The sequence below is a fragment of the Octopus bimaculoides genome, chromosome 26, assembly GCF_046866305.1.
Source record: "Octopus bimaculoides isolate indiv1 chromosome 26, ASM4686630v1, whole genome shotgun sequence".
Taxonomy (NCBI): domain Eukaryota; kingdom Metazoa; phylum Mollusca; class Cephalopoda; order Octopoda; family Octopodidae; genus Octopus; species Octopus bimaculoides.
In genome coordinates this window covers 2,898,721-2,917,387 of record NC_142953.1, presented here as the reverse complement: position 1 = coordinate 2,917,387, position 18,667 = coordinate 2,898,721, and the positions used below count along the sequence as shown (strand labels likewise).

Genomic DNA, 18,667 nt, shown 5'->3' with positions numbered 1-18,667 from the left:
TGTGTGTGTGATTATGTGTATGTATGTGTGTGTGTGCTTGTATGTGTGTGAGATTGCGAATATGTTTTGTGTTTTTGTGCTTGGAGGGTTATTGTCCATGGGAGGAGGTGGGGGTTAATGTCCTAGACTCCTTGCAACAGAGTGGGGGTCTACTGAAGGTATTTGAGGTACCAGGTGGTGGTGGTGATGTAAAACCTGGCAATGGATTAAGGTTACCACTTCATGTAGGCCATGGTGGGATTTGAACTTGGAACACAAAGAGCCAGGAAAATCAAATACTGCCAAGGCATCTGATCTGATGTTGTTAGTTGGTCAGTAGCAGGAAATGGGAAAAAAGGAAAACCCCCACTATGGTTTTGAGAGGTCATCATCTCAGGATGTGGAAGAATTCATAACTGCCCCCCTCCCTGCCAGCCCACCAGATGTTTGGTTAGTAACATCTGGAAGTTGACATCTGCAGGGGGTAACAAAAATAAAATAAAATAAAAATGCGGGGCAGGAAATGAAATTTCAAAGGGTTGAAGGAGTAGAGAAGAAGAAATAGGGGTTTTCCGTGAGTCAATATCTTGGCATGTGGCCTTGTAGTTAAGGTGTTGCATTCATGATGACCAGATTACGGGTTCAATTACTGGACTGGTTTTCTTGAGCAAAACACTTTATTTCACATTGCTCTAACAGTGTTTCTCAACCATTAAAGCTGTACAACTTAAGGGCACATCCGTGTCCCCTGAAATAGAATCCGTGTGGGGGCGTGTGAGAGGGGGGGGAGGAATGTGGTTTAGGTAAGTGTGGAAACACCTGCTTCTAGGAGTTCAAACTAGTGTAACCCATGACGACATGTAGAGGAGGGTGGAGTGGGGTGGGGTGGGGGTTACAGGGATGGTGGTGGTGGTTGAGTGATCATAGAGGAGAGGGAGGGAGGGGAAAAGGGGAGGAAGAAAACTGAATAAAAAAATATAAAACAAACAGGTTCATGTGAAAGGGAAGAGGTGTGATGATGCTGTAAATGATGGTGATGATGATGATGATGATTGTGATGGTGGTGGCGGTGGTGGCGGTGATGTATATGTATTAACAGAGGTGTGAAAGGCAGGAGAGAAGAGTAAGCATGTGTGTATGAGAGAGAGGGAGCGAGAGAAAGAGTATGTGTGTGTGAGAGAGGAAAGGTGTGTGTGTGTGAATACGTGATAAAGCATGTGTATGCGATGATGCACGTGACGTGAGTTGTACTCGTGTGTGTGTGTGTGTGTGCGATGAACTAAATGTGTAATGTGTGTGTGTGTGTGTGTGTGCTTGAGAAAGAAAGGAAGGGTGATGTGTAGGCGTAAAAGAATGTTGATGTGTGATGTGAGAGGGAGAAAGAAAGAGAGAGAGAGAGAGAGTGAAAGAAGGGGAGAGAGGGTGAGAGAGATGGAATCAATGCTGGACCGAGGAACCTTACATTATTTGTCCCCACCCTACCAGAATATTTTGACAGCCCTTACATATTTCCGTCTTCCTCTCAAACAAAACAAAACAACCCCCACCCCCACCGATTAGACAACCCAGGAGGAAATACAGGGAAATTGCAGCAGCCAGCTGGAATTGATCCAGTAACTTCACATTGTCAATAAACTCCTGACCTTTTTAATTCACTATATCAACATTATTTCTATTTTGATAGAAGATCAATAAATGATTGGAACCAGAAGCTTCGGCTGGGAACAGCAACTGGTTCAGTTGGCACCTTACAGACCAGAAATCAGTACCTTTTCCGGAATAGTCCAGTTTCGATTTCTGTCCATTTATCCGGGGCTGACCAAAGCCTTGTGAATGGATTTGGGAGACAGAAACTGAAAGAAGCCCGTCATATATGTATGTTTGTATTTGTGTCCATGTTTGTCCTCCTACCATTGCCTGACAACCGATGTTGGTGTGTTTACGTCCCTGTAACTTAGTGGTTTGGCAAAAGCGACTGATAGAATAAGTACTAGGCTTACAAAGAATAAGTCCTGGGGTGGGGTAACTTGTTCGACTAAAGGCAGTGCTCCAGCATGGCCACAGTCAAATGACTGAAACAAGTAAAAAAAAAAGAAAAGAATACACATGACAGGCTTCTTTCAGTTTCCATTTTCCAAATCACTCACAAGAAGACACGTGACCAAGGTGTTGCGTAATGGGACTGAACCCACAACCACATGGTTGGCAAGCTAACTTCTTGGCCACACAACCCTGCCTGGGCCTGTCTGATATATCCTTGTGTACCCCACTTGTATTTCCATCACTGACAGTGCTTATGTAAACATTAATTAAACAAACTATGACAAAAAAAAAAGACTAAGAGCTATTAATTGCTCAGTGACCACAGAGAACCCCTTGGTGGGGTTGGGGGCAGTGGTGGATTGAACCCTGCCTTACAGGTAGGTTTGGCTGGCCACCTTTGAGATTATTTCATTTTGATGCATCACTGCAACTATCACTGTTATTGCTACCACCATCATAACCAGAACTCTCACCACCACCACAATCATTGCAACCATTACCATCAGCCATACCCTAACTCTCACCATTCCCACTACATCTCCTATTATAACTCTCACCATTCCCACTACGTCCCTCCACCACCGCAATTCTCACTCTTATCCTCCCACCAACGCCACCGTCACGTGGAGAACGTCTGAGGAAAAGAAACCGGTGACTTACCAAGTACCATGAGGGTAAAATCAAATCCACGTTTAACTGCTTTCCTGTGGACCTGTTCAGGTAGGGTAGCAAACCCAATGTATTCTTCTTCATCCTAAAACAGAACAAGAAATAAGCAAAATTAACGTTTGTATTGTGAATAAGAAGGAAATAGAATTAACGTTTGTATTGTAAACGAGAATGAAGACAATTAGTTTGCGTTGGGTAGTCTTAACATTTAAGGCTTACTCTCCCAACATATATGTTAGTATTGGGTCCTTAGATACCATATTCTTTGGCATGAAAGACATATATTAGATGTACCCCGATTTCAACCTTGCATATTCAGAAAAAAAAAATGTGTGCAACGCATTAAAGCGTGTAGGAAAAGTGCATTTTTACATTGTCAAATAAGACGGATTTTTTTGTTTTTACTATTCCACCCGTTTCATTTTGAAGGCGTGAAATGAGGGACTTCCGACGATTTTGATTCGTTTAAAACACTTTAACCCCCCCCTCTCCCCCAACCCCCCCAGCAAAACTAAATTCCACATTCGAAGTGAGACGGGTGTAATGGTAAAAAATTACCTGTCCTATCTATCTATCAAGTTTATAGGGAATCACTTGTCTTTTAGACATGCTGGAAACACAAGTCTCGAGAGAAGAAAACGTCTTTGGATGAAAAAAGTCAAAGGCTGAGCAGACTGCGACTTTCTTCAGCCAATGTTTTTTTAACTTAATCTTCTACAAACTATTATTTACACAATTTTAAGTTCCACTGTTAAAATTAAAACACAGTTGTGAAGTAAATTATCTTCACCTTTCCAAACAAATTGCTAATAATTCCTACGTGTATATGACCCCCCCCCCCCCATCTCCTTATACAGGGTGTGGTAGAAAGGTTGCCCCGATTTCAAAGTTTTAACCTTTGAAATCGTAGCAATCTATGTGCATATCGAAATTGGTTACGTCAATCAAGTTATGTGATTTAATAGCCAACGCTGAGAACGTTGGATATACTTCGTTTCTATTTTACAATCATGTCTTTATACGCTTCCACTTAAAATATATGTGCCTGTTCCAGATCTAGTTACTTGTTGAAAACTTGTCATAACGATGAGACACCCTACACACGCTCTACCTTTTGTATACTTCCCCCTCTTCTTTGTAGACTCTTTGTGACATATCCCAGCACAGAGAGACAATTTTTCGTATCACATTATCAATACGTCTCGCTCTTAAACAACCAACGACTGTTTTCTAGTTAGAAAAGGTGACGAACATTTTGTGTACTTTTAAACTATTCTTGATTCAAAAACCTGTCTGTCGTTTCCCGATAATTAATAATACACAGGGAAAGACTTCTATTTGTATCCCCAACCCCACATTATTATTATTATTATTATTTTTTAATGTTTTTTTACACAAACCCTCGTTTTCGGGTACGGAGATTACGAATCTGGAAAAAAAAAACATTGGCAAAAATCGGCATTTCAAAATTTCAATCCCCTCCCCCACCTCCAATTTCTTCATTTTTGACTCTTTTCAGAAATTTGTGTTTTGCAAAATTATGTGGAAAAATACGGAGATTCGTATGTGGGAGTCAGTTGTTGGCGGAAGTGAAGTAAAGGTATTTAATTAGTTGAGAATAGATCTTTTCTGTTGAACGCGTTTGCTAATTATTGATTACAAGTTTGCTTGACGAAGATCGAAGCTTAATCAAAACAACAAGGTCGTTTAATCGATTGAAAACTGAAGTGAAAGAGTATCGGATGTGTTAGGCGTATGAAAGGTAATGAGGTAGACAGATCGATTCACTAACAAAATAATTGGCCAATCACAGATTTGATCATTGAACCTATTTGACTCAGGATATAAACTAAATGTATGCGCGTGTGTAAACAGGATACTGTAAAGCGTGGCACAACACGTAACCAAAGGTTGGGCTCAGTAGGTGCCACACTCAACTCCAGTATCTACGACATGGGGCATCAACCTCGGGATAAACTACTTTGCGGAATACGAGCCAAATAATAGAAAGAATAAAGCAGAAATCAGGTATTGTGTACAGTGCTTTAAAGGACATACGAGCGTTTTAACAAAAATGCCGTAATGATTGCATAATAGTTGTAGAAACATTTACAAGTCTTGCAATTTATTTCATCAGCGGGACACTGATAAGGTGAGTTGTTAGATGGCGTAATGTTTCTACAACTGTTATGTAATTTTTACGGCGTTTTCATGAAACACGTGTACGTCCTTTAAAGCCTTGAATACCATACCTGCTTTCTGCTTTTATTATTTAAATCTATCGAAGGCGGCGAGCTGGCAGAAGCGTTAGCACGCCGGGCCAAGTGCTTAGCGGTATTTCGTTTTTCTTTACGTTCTGAGTTCAAAATCCGCTGAAACTGCTACTCCGTACATCAGCGGGTCCAGTGGATGTTAACTCTGCTCAGCAGAAAAATAAGTACCATTCTAACAAAAAGACTATATACTACTAAACAGCAGCAAAAATCCGAACAGGTTTCCAAGTGGCGAAATGATGATTGCTATCTCTGGAAACTTTCAAATTGCCACCAAAAAAACAAAACAAGATTTTACCAATATTTTATACAAATATTTTGCAAAATCTCTTTCTCTCTCTCGCACACACACACACAAAGTTTGCTATTAAACACCTCCGGCTTCATTATAACATCATTTTTCACTAATATAAATTTTTAGAATAATTCTTTCATATTTGCATTATTTTTACTTTAGATTTTTTAAAACTTCCTTTCATTATTTTCATTGCTTCTATTAAATTCTATGTTCATTTTTATAGCGTATAATGCATGTTATGTGTTATATATATATACACACACACATATATATATATATATATATATATATATTGTATTAGATATTTCATTCAAATTATTTCTATTCTATTTTATTACATCTTCTTACACGCCTTATTATTTCCTTTCTTGTATCTCCATTGTTTTTCCTTGTTTCAATACAATATTTCCCTTTGTTTATTTTACATTCCTTTTATCACAGCCTATTCTATATGATATTTAAACTTCACAGCATCATATGCTATTTATTAAATATATTATATTGGCGTCTTCTATTATATTACATATATATTATACATATTTGAAATTTCATTCAATTTTTCTATTCATTTCACTTGATTGAATTTTATAGTGAATTCATTGCCATTTCGCAGAAACATACGGATATGTGTGTGCGTTACAAACTTGTCGGTGTATATCTGTGGTTATATCGGGATATGTTTAGCAACAGATAGGTCTTCGCGGATGCGTATGAGTTCATATTCATGTATGTAGACGTCACCACTGCAGCACAGTGCAGGTGTCTCTCCAGGCCACTTCTTTGCTATTGAAAATGACATTTTCCCCGAAGGGATTGGACCTCGGACCTCGGCGTTTGCGAATCGAACTTGTTAACAATTCGGCCACAAAGCGCACACGAACACGCATGCATGCGTGCACACATTCCTTTCAAATTGAGTCTGCAATGCACGTTTGCTTCAGCCGTATCTATATGCACATCAACACTTGCAAGTGAGTGTGTGTGTGGGGGTGTACGTGTGCATGCATGTCGATGTCTGTATGATGCCGAACGCAATGCAAAGTGTATTATATATGCATGCGAACGGATCGGGTGTATAACGGGTGTTTAATTGCGGAAGTGTATAAGGAGGGTCAGACTGCAGTTGAATAAATTCTCTTGCAATATATAAATATATATACGTATGTATAATGTGTGTGGCTGTGTATGTGTGTGTGGGTGTATGTGTATCTGTATATATGTATGTGTGTGTGTGTATGCGTTCTATATCTATTAAATGCATGCGTTAGAGAGACAGAATTATAGCATATAATAAAAATAACCACATCCCCCCCCCCCGCTGCTGTCACCGCCACCTTCTTCCAAACGAAGCTGGCAGTAGTGGCGGGGTGAGAAGAGGGAGGTGCTCATACAGTGTTGCTGCCATTAAAACAATGGGATCCTCCTAGCAATAACGATTCCACCAGGATAGACACACACATATGCACACACACATACGCACATATATAAAACTGCAGGCGTTTGAAGCGCTCTCTCTCTCTTTCTCTCTCTCTCTCACACACTAACTCACTTTCCAATCTCTTCCCACTACCCCTGTATTATTTCACTCTCGCCAGTTCTCACAGCCGAGAGAAACCTGTGTTATAGCATAAGGCCTAATGGCCGGATATCCTTCTTCCTACGCTTGTGTTCCGTCATTTTTCCACCCGTATCCAACCAGCCAACATAACTAAATGCAATACATCCTCCCCCTCCAACCTTATCTTCCCTCTTAGCTCGCTCTCGTGTTTCCTTTCTCTTCACAAGCAGGCACCAGTTACTCCACGAACCGAGCAATATTCTAAGCCAGGCCTGGCCTGGCCAACTCGAATTACATTGCGGGCCACTCTAATCACAGAGGGCCGCCTGTATACTGACAGAATTGAAAGCATTTCGCTTTCTCATGCTTATTATTACAATAATGAATGAATCCACGTTGATTCAACATGAAATATTATCGTTGCAAAAACAATAGTAGCTTTCTTTTTTAACTTTTCATTACAATCTTTAATTTTCGATGAAATTTTTAAAATTTTGTTTAAATAAACCCATTTCAGGAAAGTATCGAGCGGGCCGCATGCGGCTCGTGGACCTCAAGTTGGCCATCCCTGTTCTAAGCGGTTGCTCGACCTGCTAGAAATAACTAAATCTCCCTTCAATTACACTCTCATTGTCTTTTCTTTTAAAGGCCTACATTATCTAATAAGTGTAAAAATATATAAAAAAACTAAAAAGGAGGATAGACAGTGAGTGAGGGGGAGAGAGGCGGCGGCGGAGAGACATACAAAGATAAAGAGGGGGGAGGCAGAGATAGAAAGAAATGTATGCGGCAGTGGACCTCCATCGGTTTCGACGGTGAGTATTCAGTGTTATATAAGAAAGTCCGAAACAAAGGGAGAAGCCATTTAGTGTAAGGGGCGATGGAGAGGGAGAAATTATGACGAAAGGAATGAATTTACTTTAAGACTTGAAAGAGTTCAAGTCATAAGAAGGAGGAAAACAATGGAGTGGAAGAGAGTTCCAAAGTCTGGCAGTTCAAAGGGGGGGGGGGAAACGCTACGATCATAGAAAGACTTCGTTATTCGTGGAAGTACAACATTTGGATGAAGGCACCGTGATTTTGGAGTGAGGCGAGATAATAGATAGGAGTTTCCATATGTTGGTCTCCTTCTCTCCTTCCTCCTCACCCACATTAAATATAACCGAATTCAAAACATTTGGAATTTGTTGGGGGGGGGGGGGTAGTAAATTTTCGTTTATTGCTGAAACGGATGTTGGGCTGCCGAAAATATGCGCATGCATTCACGTATATAGATGCATCATACAAATATTACACATGCTGCACATACACACATACGTGCATGCATACATACATGCACGCACTCACACAAACACGCATACACATACTAACACACACATGCACAAGCACACTCACGCATACGCCCGCACACACACACACATGCATGCACACACACGCATATACACGCACGCACACGCATATACATATATGTACACACACATGTATACACGCACGCACACACATACGCGCACCACACACACGTATACGTACACACATGTATACGCACCCGCGCACACACGTATACGTGCACGCAGACATGTATACGCGCGCGCATACGCATATGCACATATATGTATGCGCAGACACACTCATCCATACGCGCACACACAAAGACAAAGGTTTCCAAACCACACACGTCTTTGTTGCATGTGTGTGTGTGTGTGTGTGTGTGTGTGACGCTGGGTGCGGTCCTTTTACGACTACTTCAAATTAATTTCTAAAAGAGAAGCAGATTTAAACACACATGCACACACACACACACACGAGAGAGAGAGAGAAAGAAAGAGAGAAGCCAACATCAAAAGTATAGACATGTGCGCGTGAGAAAGTGTTGTAAAAAGACAAAAAAGCGATAAAATCTGAATGTCATAACATGTATGGAAATAATTCTGACTTTTCTTTGGCACAAGGCCAGCAATTTTGAGGGGAGGGGAAAAAGTCGATCATTGGTGCCCCAATGGTACTTATTTTATCGATCCGTTGAGGATGAAAGGTCGGCCTCGGCGGAATTTGAACACAAAACGGAAAGATGGGCGAAATACCGGAAGGTATTTTGCTCGGCATGCTTAGCGATTCTGCCAGCTCGCTAATTATGATGATGGTGGTGGTGGTGGTGGTGGTCATGATGTCATTATTACCCACAAGGGCTCGAAAAAATAAGACAGTACAAAGGGATAAAGTACGAACAGACGTTTCTAACACAGGCACAATGGGGTGGTGTGGGGACAGATTGACAATGACAAGGATTTGTAATATATAGGTGACACAGGGCCTCAAATTTAGCTGTAGGTAGTGGGCCGGGCGTGTTGTAGCGGTATGAGGAGGGGTAGAGAAGAAGGGCTGTAAAGCCGAGTGGGAAAATAGGATTGTTCTTGTTGTTGTTGCTTTTTGTAGCAAACAGCTGTTGATGCTAGTTGTTGGTTGTTGATGAGGAAGGCGAATTATTTGAAAGAAAAAACTGTACAAATATAGTCAAGAGACGAGTAAAAAGTTAGAAATTATTAATATATCTCTTCCCCGGGGAAAGGGAGTATGAATGACTCTCTTAACACCATCATCAGCTACACACACACACACACACACACACACACACACACACACACACACACACACGGCTGGCTTCTCTCAGTTTCCATCTACCAAATCCACTCACAAGGCTTTGGTCGGCCCGAAGCTATAGTAGAAGACACTTGCCCAAGGACCGAACCCGGAACCATGTGGTTGAATATAAACAGCTAGAAAGAAAGAAAGAGATGAATAGAAACGTTGGCGAATTTCTCTTACAACAATGAATCCATATGATACGTCACGGAATGCAAGGCAAAAATAATGAAAAAGAAATCAATCAAAATTTTCCTGCTGCCCACTTCCACGATAAATCCATACGCTCCATGAAAAACTAGGAAATATTTTAAACATCAGAACATTGTATAGATATCATAGAATGTATTGACGATGAAATAAATGGAAAATGCTATTTCTATTTTCCTATTCACTTCTAGATTATACTTTCACGCAAATAGTCAGCCACTTCGAGGTTTAAACAGGAAACATTGTAAATTATAAATGAAAACAAAGAAGAAAGTTATATCAAAGATGAAAAAAACGAAAAAGAAAACAAAATAGCCATCTTTTTTTTTTTTTTTCCTTTTTTTCTGGTTATATATTTTTCTCTTCCAGTAATGTTTCTATTTCCGGTTTGTGACTGGAAATAAAGTGTGAACGTTAGACACACTGCCAGCATGTGTATATATATATATATATATATATATATATATATAAGCCATTTAAGAAACACAAAAATAAAAACCCCGTTAGATTCACTTCAACATTTAAATTTAATTTGCCAAAATATTTTCGTCGCTTTGAGACTGCGACTCGTTCACTGACAAAATTTCGTGCTATATATATATATATATATATATATATATATACATCCCCCCCCCCACACACACACGTGGGGTTGCTGAAAATTTCCTGGCTTTGGGTAAAGTCGACGTGGACGTCCTGCAAACCTTGGTGGAACAAAATTTCATCGTAACTGTTGAGGAACTAGCAGAGAAGCTTGGATTTGGTCATTCAAGTCAGCGCTAGAAGAAAGACGACAATCTTTGGTTTCAAGACGAAAGGTGGTCTTCCATCAGGATAATCCTCAGCCACATACAACGAGGATGACATTCCAAAGGCTGGAACAGTTTGAATGAGAGTCGATGCCCCACCCATCATATTCGCCGGACATTGCCCCATCTGATTATCATTTATTCCACAGTCTTCAAAATCATTTGGACGGGAAAAATATGAATTCTGCAGATGAGGTCAGGACAGTACTGGGGGAATATTTTTTGTCATGGACAAGTGAATTTTGAAAGAGGGGCCTTGCAAGTCTACCAGATAGATGGAAGAGCATTGTAGAAAATGAGGGAGAGTATATTTTAGATTTAAAAAGAACTTTGTTTATCTTAATTTTGAAAATGAAAGAAGTATAAAAAACCGCATTATTTATGGGATGACCCAATAGAAAAGTTCTTTTCATTTCTGTTTTTTTCTTTTTGTTTTAGGATAAGAATTCTATGATTCTATGTTCTTTTCTAAGTAACTGTACACCTACTTTTACCCACCCACCCCGTATAAACTCTTCAATTAATCCTCGCCGACAGCTAGGGTTGGTTGTTACTCAGTCCGACCATGGGGCCCACAACTGATTATTAAAGCTATAATAGGTAGAAGAGGAAAGGTAATGACCGACAGATGATTTATCGATCGACCATAATCTTTTCTACTTAACAATATCGATTTCTCCTTTATTACCAAATTCAAAATGATGTTTTTTATAAATTGAGATTAGTTTCTCTTCAGTCGATTAATCTGACCTCTTCTCCACGAAAAATCCTCTCAAAATATTTGTCCCATATTCACCGTATATAAAAAAAAACTCAATAAATATTTGTTTTGTCTCATATTCACAATATAAAAAAAAACACAATAAATAATTCATTACGAACAGTTTTTTTCTTTCTCTCTTTCTTTTTCTTTCCGTATTTTCTTTACCCTTTCTCCTTTTCTCCTTCCCTTCTCCCCTCCATACCCCTCAACCCTCTCTCCATACTATCCCCTAATATATTAACACCCACCCCTAATTGTTAAGAAAGACGTCACGAATTTTTCTTTAGAAATATTTATTACAAAGTGATATATTCTTCATGCGAGACAATAAATCCCATTCAATGAAGCGTGACTTCTTGGATGACATTATGGTCGAGAAGATCATTTTATGGTCGAGAAGATCATTTTATGATGCCCACTCCAGCCCTTACTTTCACAAATCTTCAATTCCACGCTTCCTGAAATTCGCCAACATTACCCATGACCTGCCTATGCACTCTCCTCTTTTTAAGAGTCTTTTAATGCTCACGTTTCTGTCTCTTATGTCTTTGCTCTGTGTACGATTCACGTACTTCTGGCTTTCATTCACCGTCTTCATTTCACTTCTTGTCGCTTTCTCTCCTCTCTTTAAACCTTTACGTACGAGTGTATTTGAGCGCCGTATACAATAAGCTCCTTATTATATGATCGCAAACAACAGCCACCAATTATTATTAAGGCGTCGAGCTGGCGGAATCGTTAGCACGCCCGGGAGAAATGCTTAGCTGGGGTCGATATAATCGACTAGTCCCTTCCCACAAAAATTTCAGGTCTTGTGCCTTTAGTAGAAAGGATTATTATTAAGGCGGTGGGCTATCAGGGCAAAATGCTTTGCGGTATTTTCTGAGTTCAAATTCCGCCGGGGTGCACTCGTATGTAAAGGTTTGTACATGAAAGCCAAAAGTACGTTCAGAACCACAAATGTAGATTGTTGCTGCAGTTTGTTGGCACTGGCACTGATAACGATGGTGCTGCTGATGGTGGTGGTGGTGGTAGAACATGAAGAGGTAGAAGGGCTGTGAATCTCGAAAATGACCGCCGTGTCTGAGTGCTCGAGAATGATGATATAATCTGGTAAGGTAGACATAAATATTTATACGTCACCGAGATTTGCTAACAACGAAAACAACAGCTTCGCCGCCACGACGACGACCGCCGCCGCCACCGGCGACAACAGTAACAGCAAGACCAAAATGTTTAGAAAATGGTGCAGTGCAAACCTCGCTAGACTCCTAAGGATTTCCACGTTTTAGTAAACATGTCTCTTTGTGTAGGGTGGGTGTGTAGGGGAGGTAGAGGTGCGGAAACGTGCACACGCGCGTTTGTGTATGTGTGTGTGTGAGAGAGAGAGGTTCGTGTTGTAATAACAGTATGTATGTATGTATGTATATATGTGCCCATGTGTAATAGTGTGTGTGTATATATATGTGTATATATTTACATACATACACATCCATGTATAATCGTGTATGTATATGTATATATGTTCATGTATAATAACGTGTGTATGTGTATGTATGTGTATGTATTATATGCCCATGTATGTGTCTATATATACGCCTATGTATGTATATATATGCTCATGTAGGTGTGTATATATACATATATATGCTCATGTACATGCGCACAAACATAGCTACCCATATACATACGTGTGTATCTATGTATGTATGTGTGTATGTGTGTGTATGCGTAGACTTGTATGTGGGAGTGTATACACGTACATGTACATGTTGCGTATGTGTATAAACGTCTGCGTGAGATGTATACACACATAATACGGGCTACGTGTCTAAATGTACTCAACTTAGGGAAGTGTGTATATATATTGCAAGAGTTAATGTATACATCATATAAGTATATATATATATGTGTGTGTGTGTGTGTGTGTATATATTGTTTATCTTGAATGTTTATGCTGCTAAAATTTCACGGAAGTTCTGCAAACAATCGAAGACATGTTTGCATACGTGTAATACGTGTGTGTGCGTGTGTTCCCTAACATTAAGACCCCAACCAATTACCTATCCCTTGCATTTGTGTGGAGTGTGGGTTTTATGTGTATATTTTCATCCTGAAACAAAGGTCCTCATATCTTCTGTTTGCGCGTGAGTAATTGAATAAGGGTCTGGCATGACTCAATTTCATGCGAAGCAATCATCATCGTTTATAATCTCCGGGTACGTCTAGCCTTTGACCTTTCTTAACAGATCCCCAAACCCTTCAAACCCCTCCCCCATCAAAACGACACATTTTAATTTGGCAAAAGCCCTCCCCTCCCATACATACGGTTGCATATTCTCGTTTAAAAAGTCTTGAGGAATTAGAATTTAAGGCGAAGTACTCAATCCATGAAGTAGAGTAGAATACGTTTCTTCGAATAATGACCCTGACAAAAACTAATCGCGTTTCCCTCAGTCTCATATAAACTTTCAAATGAATGAAACGCAACAAGTGCAGCAATTTTTAGGGAAGGGGGTTAGTCGAGTTCATTGACCCCGAAACGATGAAAGGCAAAGTTGACCACGGTCAGATATGAACTCAGAAGTAACGCTGCGAAGCATTTCCCCCAACGCTTTAATGATTCTGCCAGCTCACCACAATAGCAGTAATAACATTCCAATAGTCAAGGCAGTGAGCTGGCAGAAACGTTAGCACGCCGGGCGAAATGCTTAGCGGTATTTCGTCTGTTTTTACGTTCCGAGTTCAAATTCCGCAGTGTCACTTTGATGGTATGCGCTGCTTCCTCACTTGATAATAAAAATAATAATGCGCATGTGTGTACTTAAGCACGTGCAATAATTTTTGTGTGTATATAATAATACGTGAGTATGTGTGTTTCGTTATGTGTAAACCATCAGAGGTGGGAGTAGCCAATGCCTACACCATAAGGTAAGCAATGTCATTGATTTTACGATAGATCTGGCCTCATTCAATGCTGTTTACACGTTCAGCTCTTAACTCGGTCTTTACTATTGACACGACACTGTTTAATTATTTAGACAGATCTGGCCGGCCAAGCTATAGTTGTGCCTCGTTCAATGCTGTTTACACGTCCAGCCCCGACTCTGGTTTTACTATTGACACGGCGCTGTTTAGTTTAGTTATTTAGTATTAATACAACAGGGATTACGGGCGTCACTACACTTTACTTTGGTTCAACACCCTCCACACACCACCTCTTACATGTACAAACACATATGTACAAATATATATATATATATATATATATATATACACACACACACACAAACATACACGCATAGACATAAACGTGCACGCTTATATATATATATATAGATTTATATAAATGTACACGTATACACATACATATACCTAGACGTGTAGACTGACATATACACATTCACACACACACAATATCAATCAATTATAAACGTAATCAAATACATACAAATACATATCCAAACACGAACATACACAGCCAAACACACACACATACAAACACGGGCATAAACACAATCACTCATGCATATAAACACACTCTTACACAATCAAATCCACACACACACACACACACACACACACACACACACACACACACACACACATCAGCATATATATATAGAAACGTACATACACATATACAAACACATACTCAAAACACACACATACACACACACACAAGCACACAAACTACTATAGCAAAAACAACAAATAAACACAAAGCTATACAAAAACCATTACAAAACCATCAAAAGATTGAGGTGAGTGAATTCCCACGCACCCCTCCCACCCCGTCTGAACACCCACCGCCACCCGACAAACGAACAAACATAACTTGTACTCCTTGTCAAAAAAAACCTGTTGTGATGAGAATCCACCACCACCACCACAACATATATTACAACCACCACCATCACTACTACAGTTATATTACAACTATCACCATCACCACCACAACTACAATTTATATTACAACTACTACCACTACCACCACCACCACTACAACTACTACCACCACCACCACCACCACTACAACTACAACATATATTACAACCACCACCACAATCACCATTACTACTACTACTACTACTACAACATATTACAACTACCGTCACAACAACTACCACTACTACTACTACTACTACAAATGGTACAACTACCACCACCACCACTCTACGCTCGTTTCGAAACCAAACAAGAATCTGGACCCCCTCCAGGTTGCAAGGTCCGCCGTCCACAATGAGAACGTCCGAACAGAATGCTAACCTCGGCGGAATTTAAACGCAACGTGAAGACGGACGAAATACCGCAAAGGATTTTGTTCGTCGCGCTACCGATTCTGACAGCTCGTCGCCTTAAATGATCTTCTAATATTCCAACGTATTGCATGTCGTCTGCTACTAACTTAATAGACCTTAATTTCCGGTGTGTATGGGTAGTTTTCTTCTTTAAAGCAGAGTATTTACCGAGAGCCACTCTGTTAGCCGGTATTTGCTGGAACGCTGATTCAGGATTAATAAATCCGAGCTTCATCCTCAGTCAGCACTACTGTGAATACCTGCTAACAGTGTGTATGAATATGCGTGTGGATACACACACACACACAGATTATATGTATATATAAGGTAGACAATGGAAAACGGATATGATAATCCTTTATTTATATGGATAAATAAATAAAGGATTATTGTATCTGTTTCCATTGTCTTACCTTATTACATTTTCTCGGGACCTACATTAAGTATTTTAACTGGAATTAATACTATGTGTGGTCAGAACCAAATTTGAGACTGAATTGATATCTACCTGGACTTGACTTGTCTCCCGACTTTGTTTTATATATATATATATATATATATATATATATAATGTTGTATAGACTCGTCTATTACGAATGCTCTTGTTTGGAGTGGGGCATCAACAAATTTCTGAATCTAATCTACATAAATTGAGGAAAATTTAAATATAGAAAATACCACCACCACCATTACTACTACTACTACTACTACTACTATAGGCATTATGCTGTTAGAACTAGCTCCTCTTGTATAAAAATAATCGAAATGCTAAACAGGTCGGTATATCTACAATTCGACCACACACACATCCACACACGCAGATGTTACAAGCAGGAAACTCGAACACATACCATCAGAGGCCACATAACACACACACATCATGCATACTCACAGCCACACACATCGTGCATGCTCACACACACACATGTTGTGCATGCTCACACACACACACATGGTGCATGCTCACACACACACACATCGTGCATACATACTCACACATCGCACATACACACACAAACACACACAGGCGGCAAAAGAAGGCAGCATTGCATGCACGAACGACAAGATAATAATGTAGAACATTAAGAAACAGCAACATATATACACACACATATATATACTCACGCCTACATACATACATACATACATACATACATACACACATATTCATTTATGTTTAACTAATGCCATGTATATATATATATATATATATATATATATATATATATATATACTCTTACACACACAAGTGTGTGTGTGTGTGTGCGGTATGTACCTAAAAACTGATAAATTAAACATGTGTTTCTCCACATGTGTTTTTTGTATACATCATATTATGAATACATAATGAGGCAGGCTTGGCCGAATGGTTAACAAATTCGTTTCTCAATCGTGAATTCTTCCTTGTTCGATCCCGATCGACCCCAGAAAAATGGAAACTGTGTGGAGATTCTGTGACCGGGATTGGTTGGAAGTTTGTATTTCCGACTGCCACACTGTGTCACATTAATTCTACTCAAGAATCCATATTAAAAGTAGAACTCTGAGGTATACTCAGCCAGCATACTGTGCAAAGTGCTACAGGCCGTCTGTCCCGTGTGTGTGTATGTACATATCTGTGTGTGCATGCATCTATATAATACACATGCATACATAAATGCACATATACACGCAATAAAAGTACGAATGTCTACATAGCCATCTATCTATCTCTCTCTCTCTCTCTCTCTCTCTCTCTCTCTCTCTCTCTCTCTCTCTCTCTCTCTATCTACCTGTTTGTCTGTTTGTGCATGTTAAAAAAATGCTTGTATGTATATATGTGCATGTGTATGTATTTAATCCATGTTCGTACATACATACATATACGAATGCATATTCTATGAATGATGTGTGTGTGTGTGCATGTATACTCTCTCACTATCTTTATTTCTCTCTCTCTCTCTTTCTCACTCTCTTTCTCTCTCTCTCTTTCACTCTGTGCGTGTGCGTGCGTTCGTTCGCTCCATTGATGACAGCAGGGACGGATTAAGACCAGCTGATGGCCCTCTAAGCCCATTCAAGCCACAACGAAAGGATTGAGGTACTCCGCCACCACTCAACCTCAACTCTCCTCCCATTTCTATTGTCTCACTGACACACAATAATTGCTGAATAGGAAATAATAAATTAGAAATAGGGGTTTTTTTTTTGGTAGATTTTTTCTTCCCCCAGGCCATACCCTCGTCTTCTAAACTACACCGAATATAACCTATTTTTATTTTCTTGTTACGTTCAATTTCATTTATTTGACGCTAAATGGCAGCGAGTAATATAAACAAATTATTTATATCTAGAGCAACAATAGAGAAAGAAAGACCAAAAGAAAAAAAAAAAGGATTTTTAACATTATTTGTGGCGGCCCCTGATTCAGCTGTAGGGTTCGGAGTAGGGTGATGGCGGGGAATAAAAATGAACAAAAAAAAAACTAATCGGGGTGGTGGGTGTACTCTTTTCCTTTAATGCTCAAATGTACTTACGTATTTAAATGATAATCTATCTGGGCATTCGACACACACACATTGTATATGTGTGTTTATATGCGGGCGCGTATATAGATGTAGAATTCTCATGTTTCTTAATATCTATGCATATATATACACCATATCTATCTATCTATCTATCTATCTATCTATCTATCTATCTCTGTCGCTCCATCTGTCTAACTATACATACATACATACATACATACATATGCTATACAACGTGAATATTTTAACATATTTTCAAACACGCACATATATATCAGAGAGAGAGAGAGAGACCATACACTTATGAGTATTTTGCTCTCTCAGCAAGACCTTGCAAAGCAACAATCTGTCAAAAATATGCATGTATTTGAGTATGTAGGTTTTGTATGTGTGTATAGGTTTGTATATACTAAATGCTAACGAACGAAACTCTCAGCCCTTGAGTCACTCTGTTCTTTTCTGCTAAATATTAATAAAAAAAAATACACATATACTCATATTTTGAGTTCTGTTTTTCCTGCTTGCATCACCATTATCTATCTATCTATCTATCTATCTATCTATCTATCTATCTATCTATGTCTCTCTACCTATCTATATTTGTCTATCTGTGTCTA

The 18,667-nt window shown here is 39.4% G+C and overlaps 1 protein-coding gene across 23 annotated transcripts in view; it reads right to left on the bottom strand.

Moving 5' to 3' along the window:
* LOC106880702 (septin-5) overlaps positions 1-18,667 on the bottom strand; it is a 129,408-nt gene that overhangs the window by 32,748 nt on the left and 77,993 nt on the right. For all 23 annotated transcript variants that reach the window (XR_016238555.1, XM_089342935.1, XM_089342927.1 and 20 more), the window contains one exon: positions 2,683-2,776. Coding sequence is in view for 22 of the 23 variants with exons in the window: in XM_089342935.1 (XP_089199061.1) it covers positions 2,683-2,776 (94 nt within the window). In the remaining variant the exon portion in view is untranslated. The remainder of the gene's footprint in view (positions 1-2,682; positions 2,777-18,667) is intronic.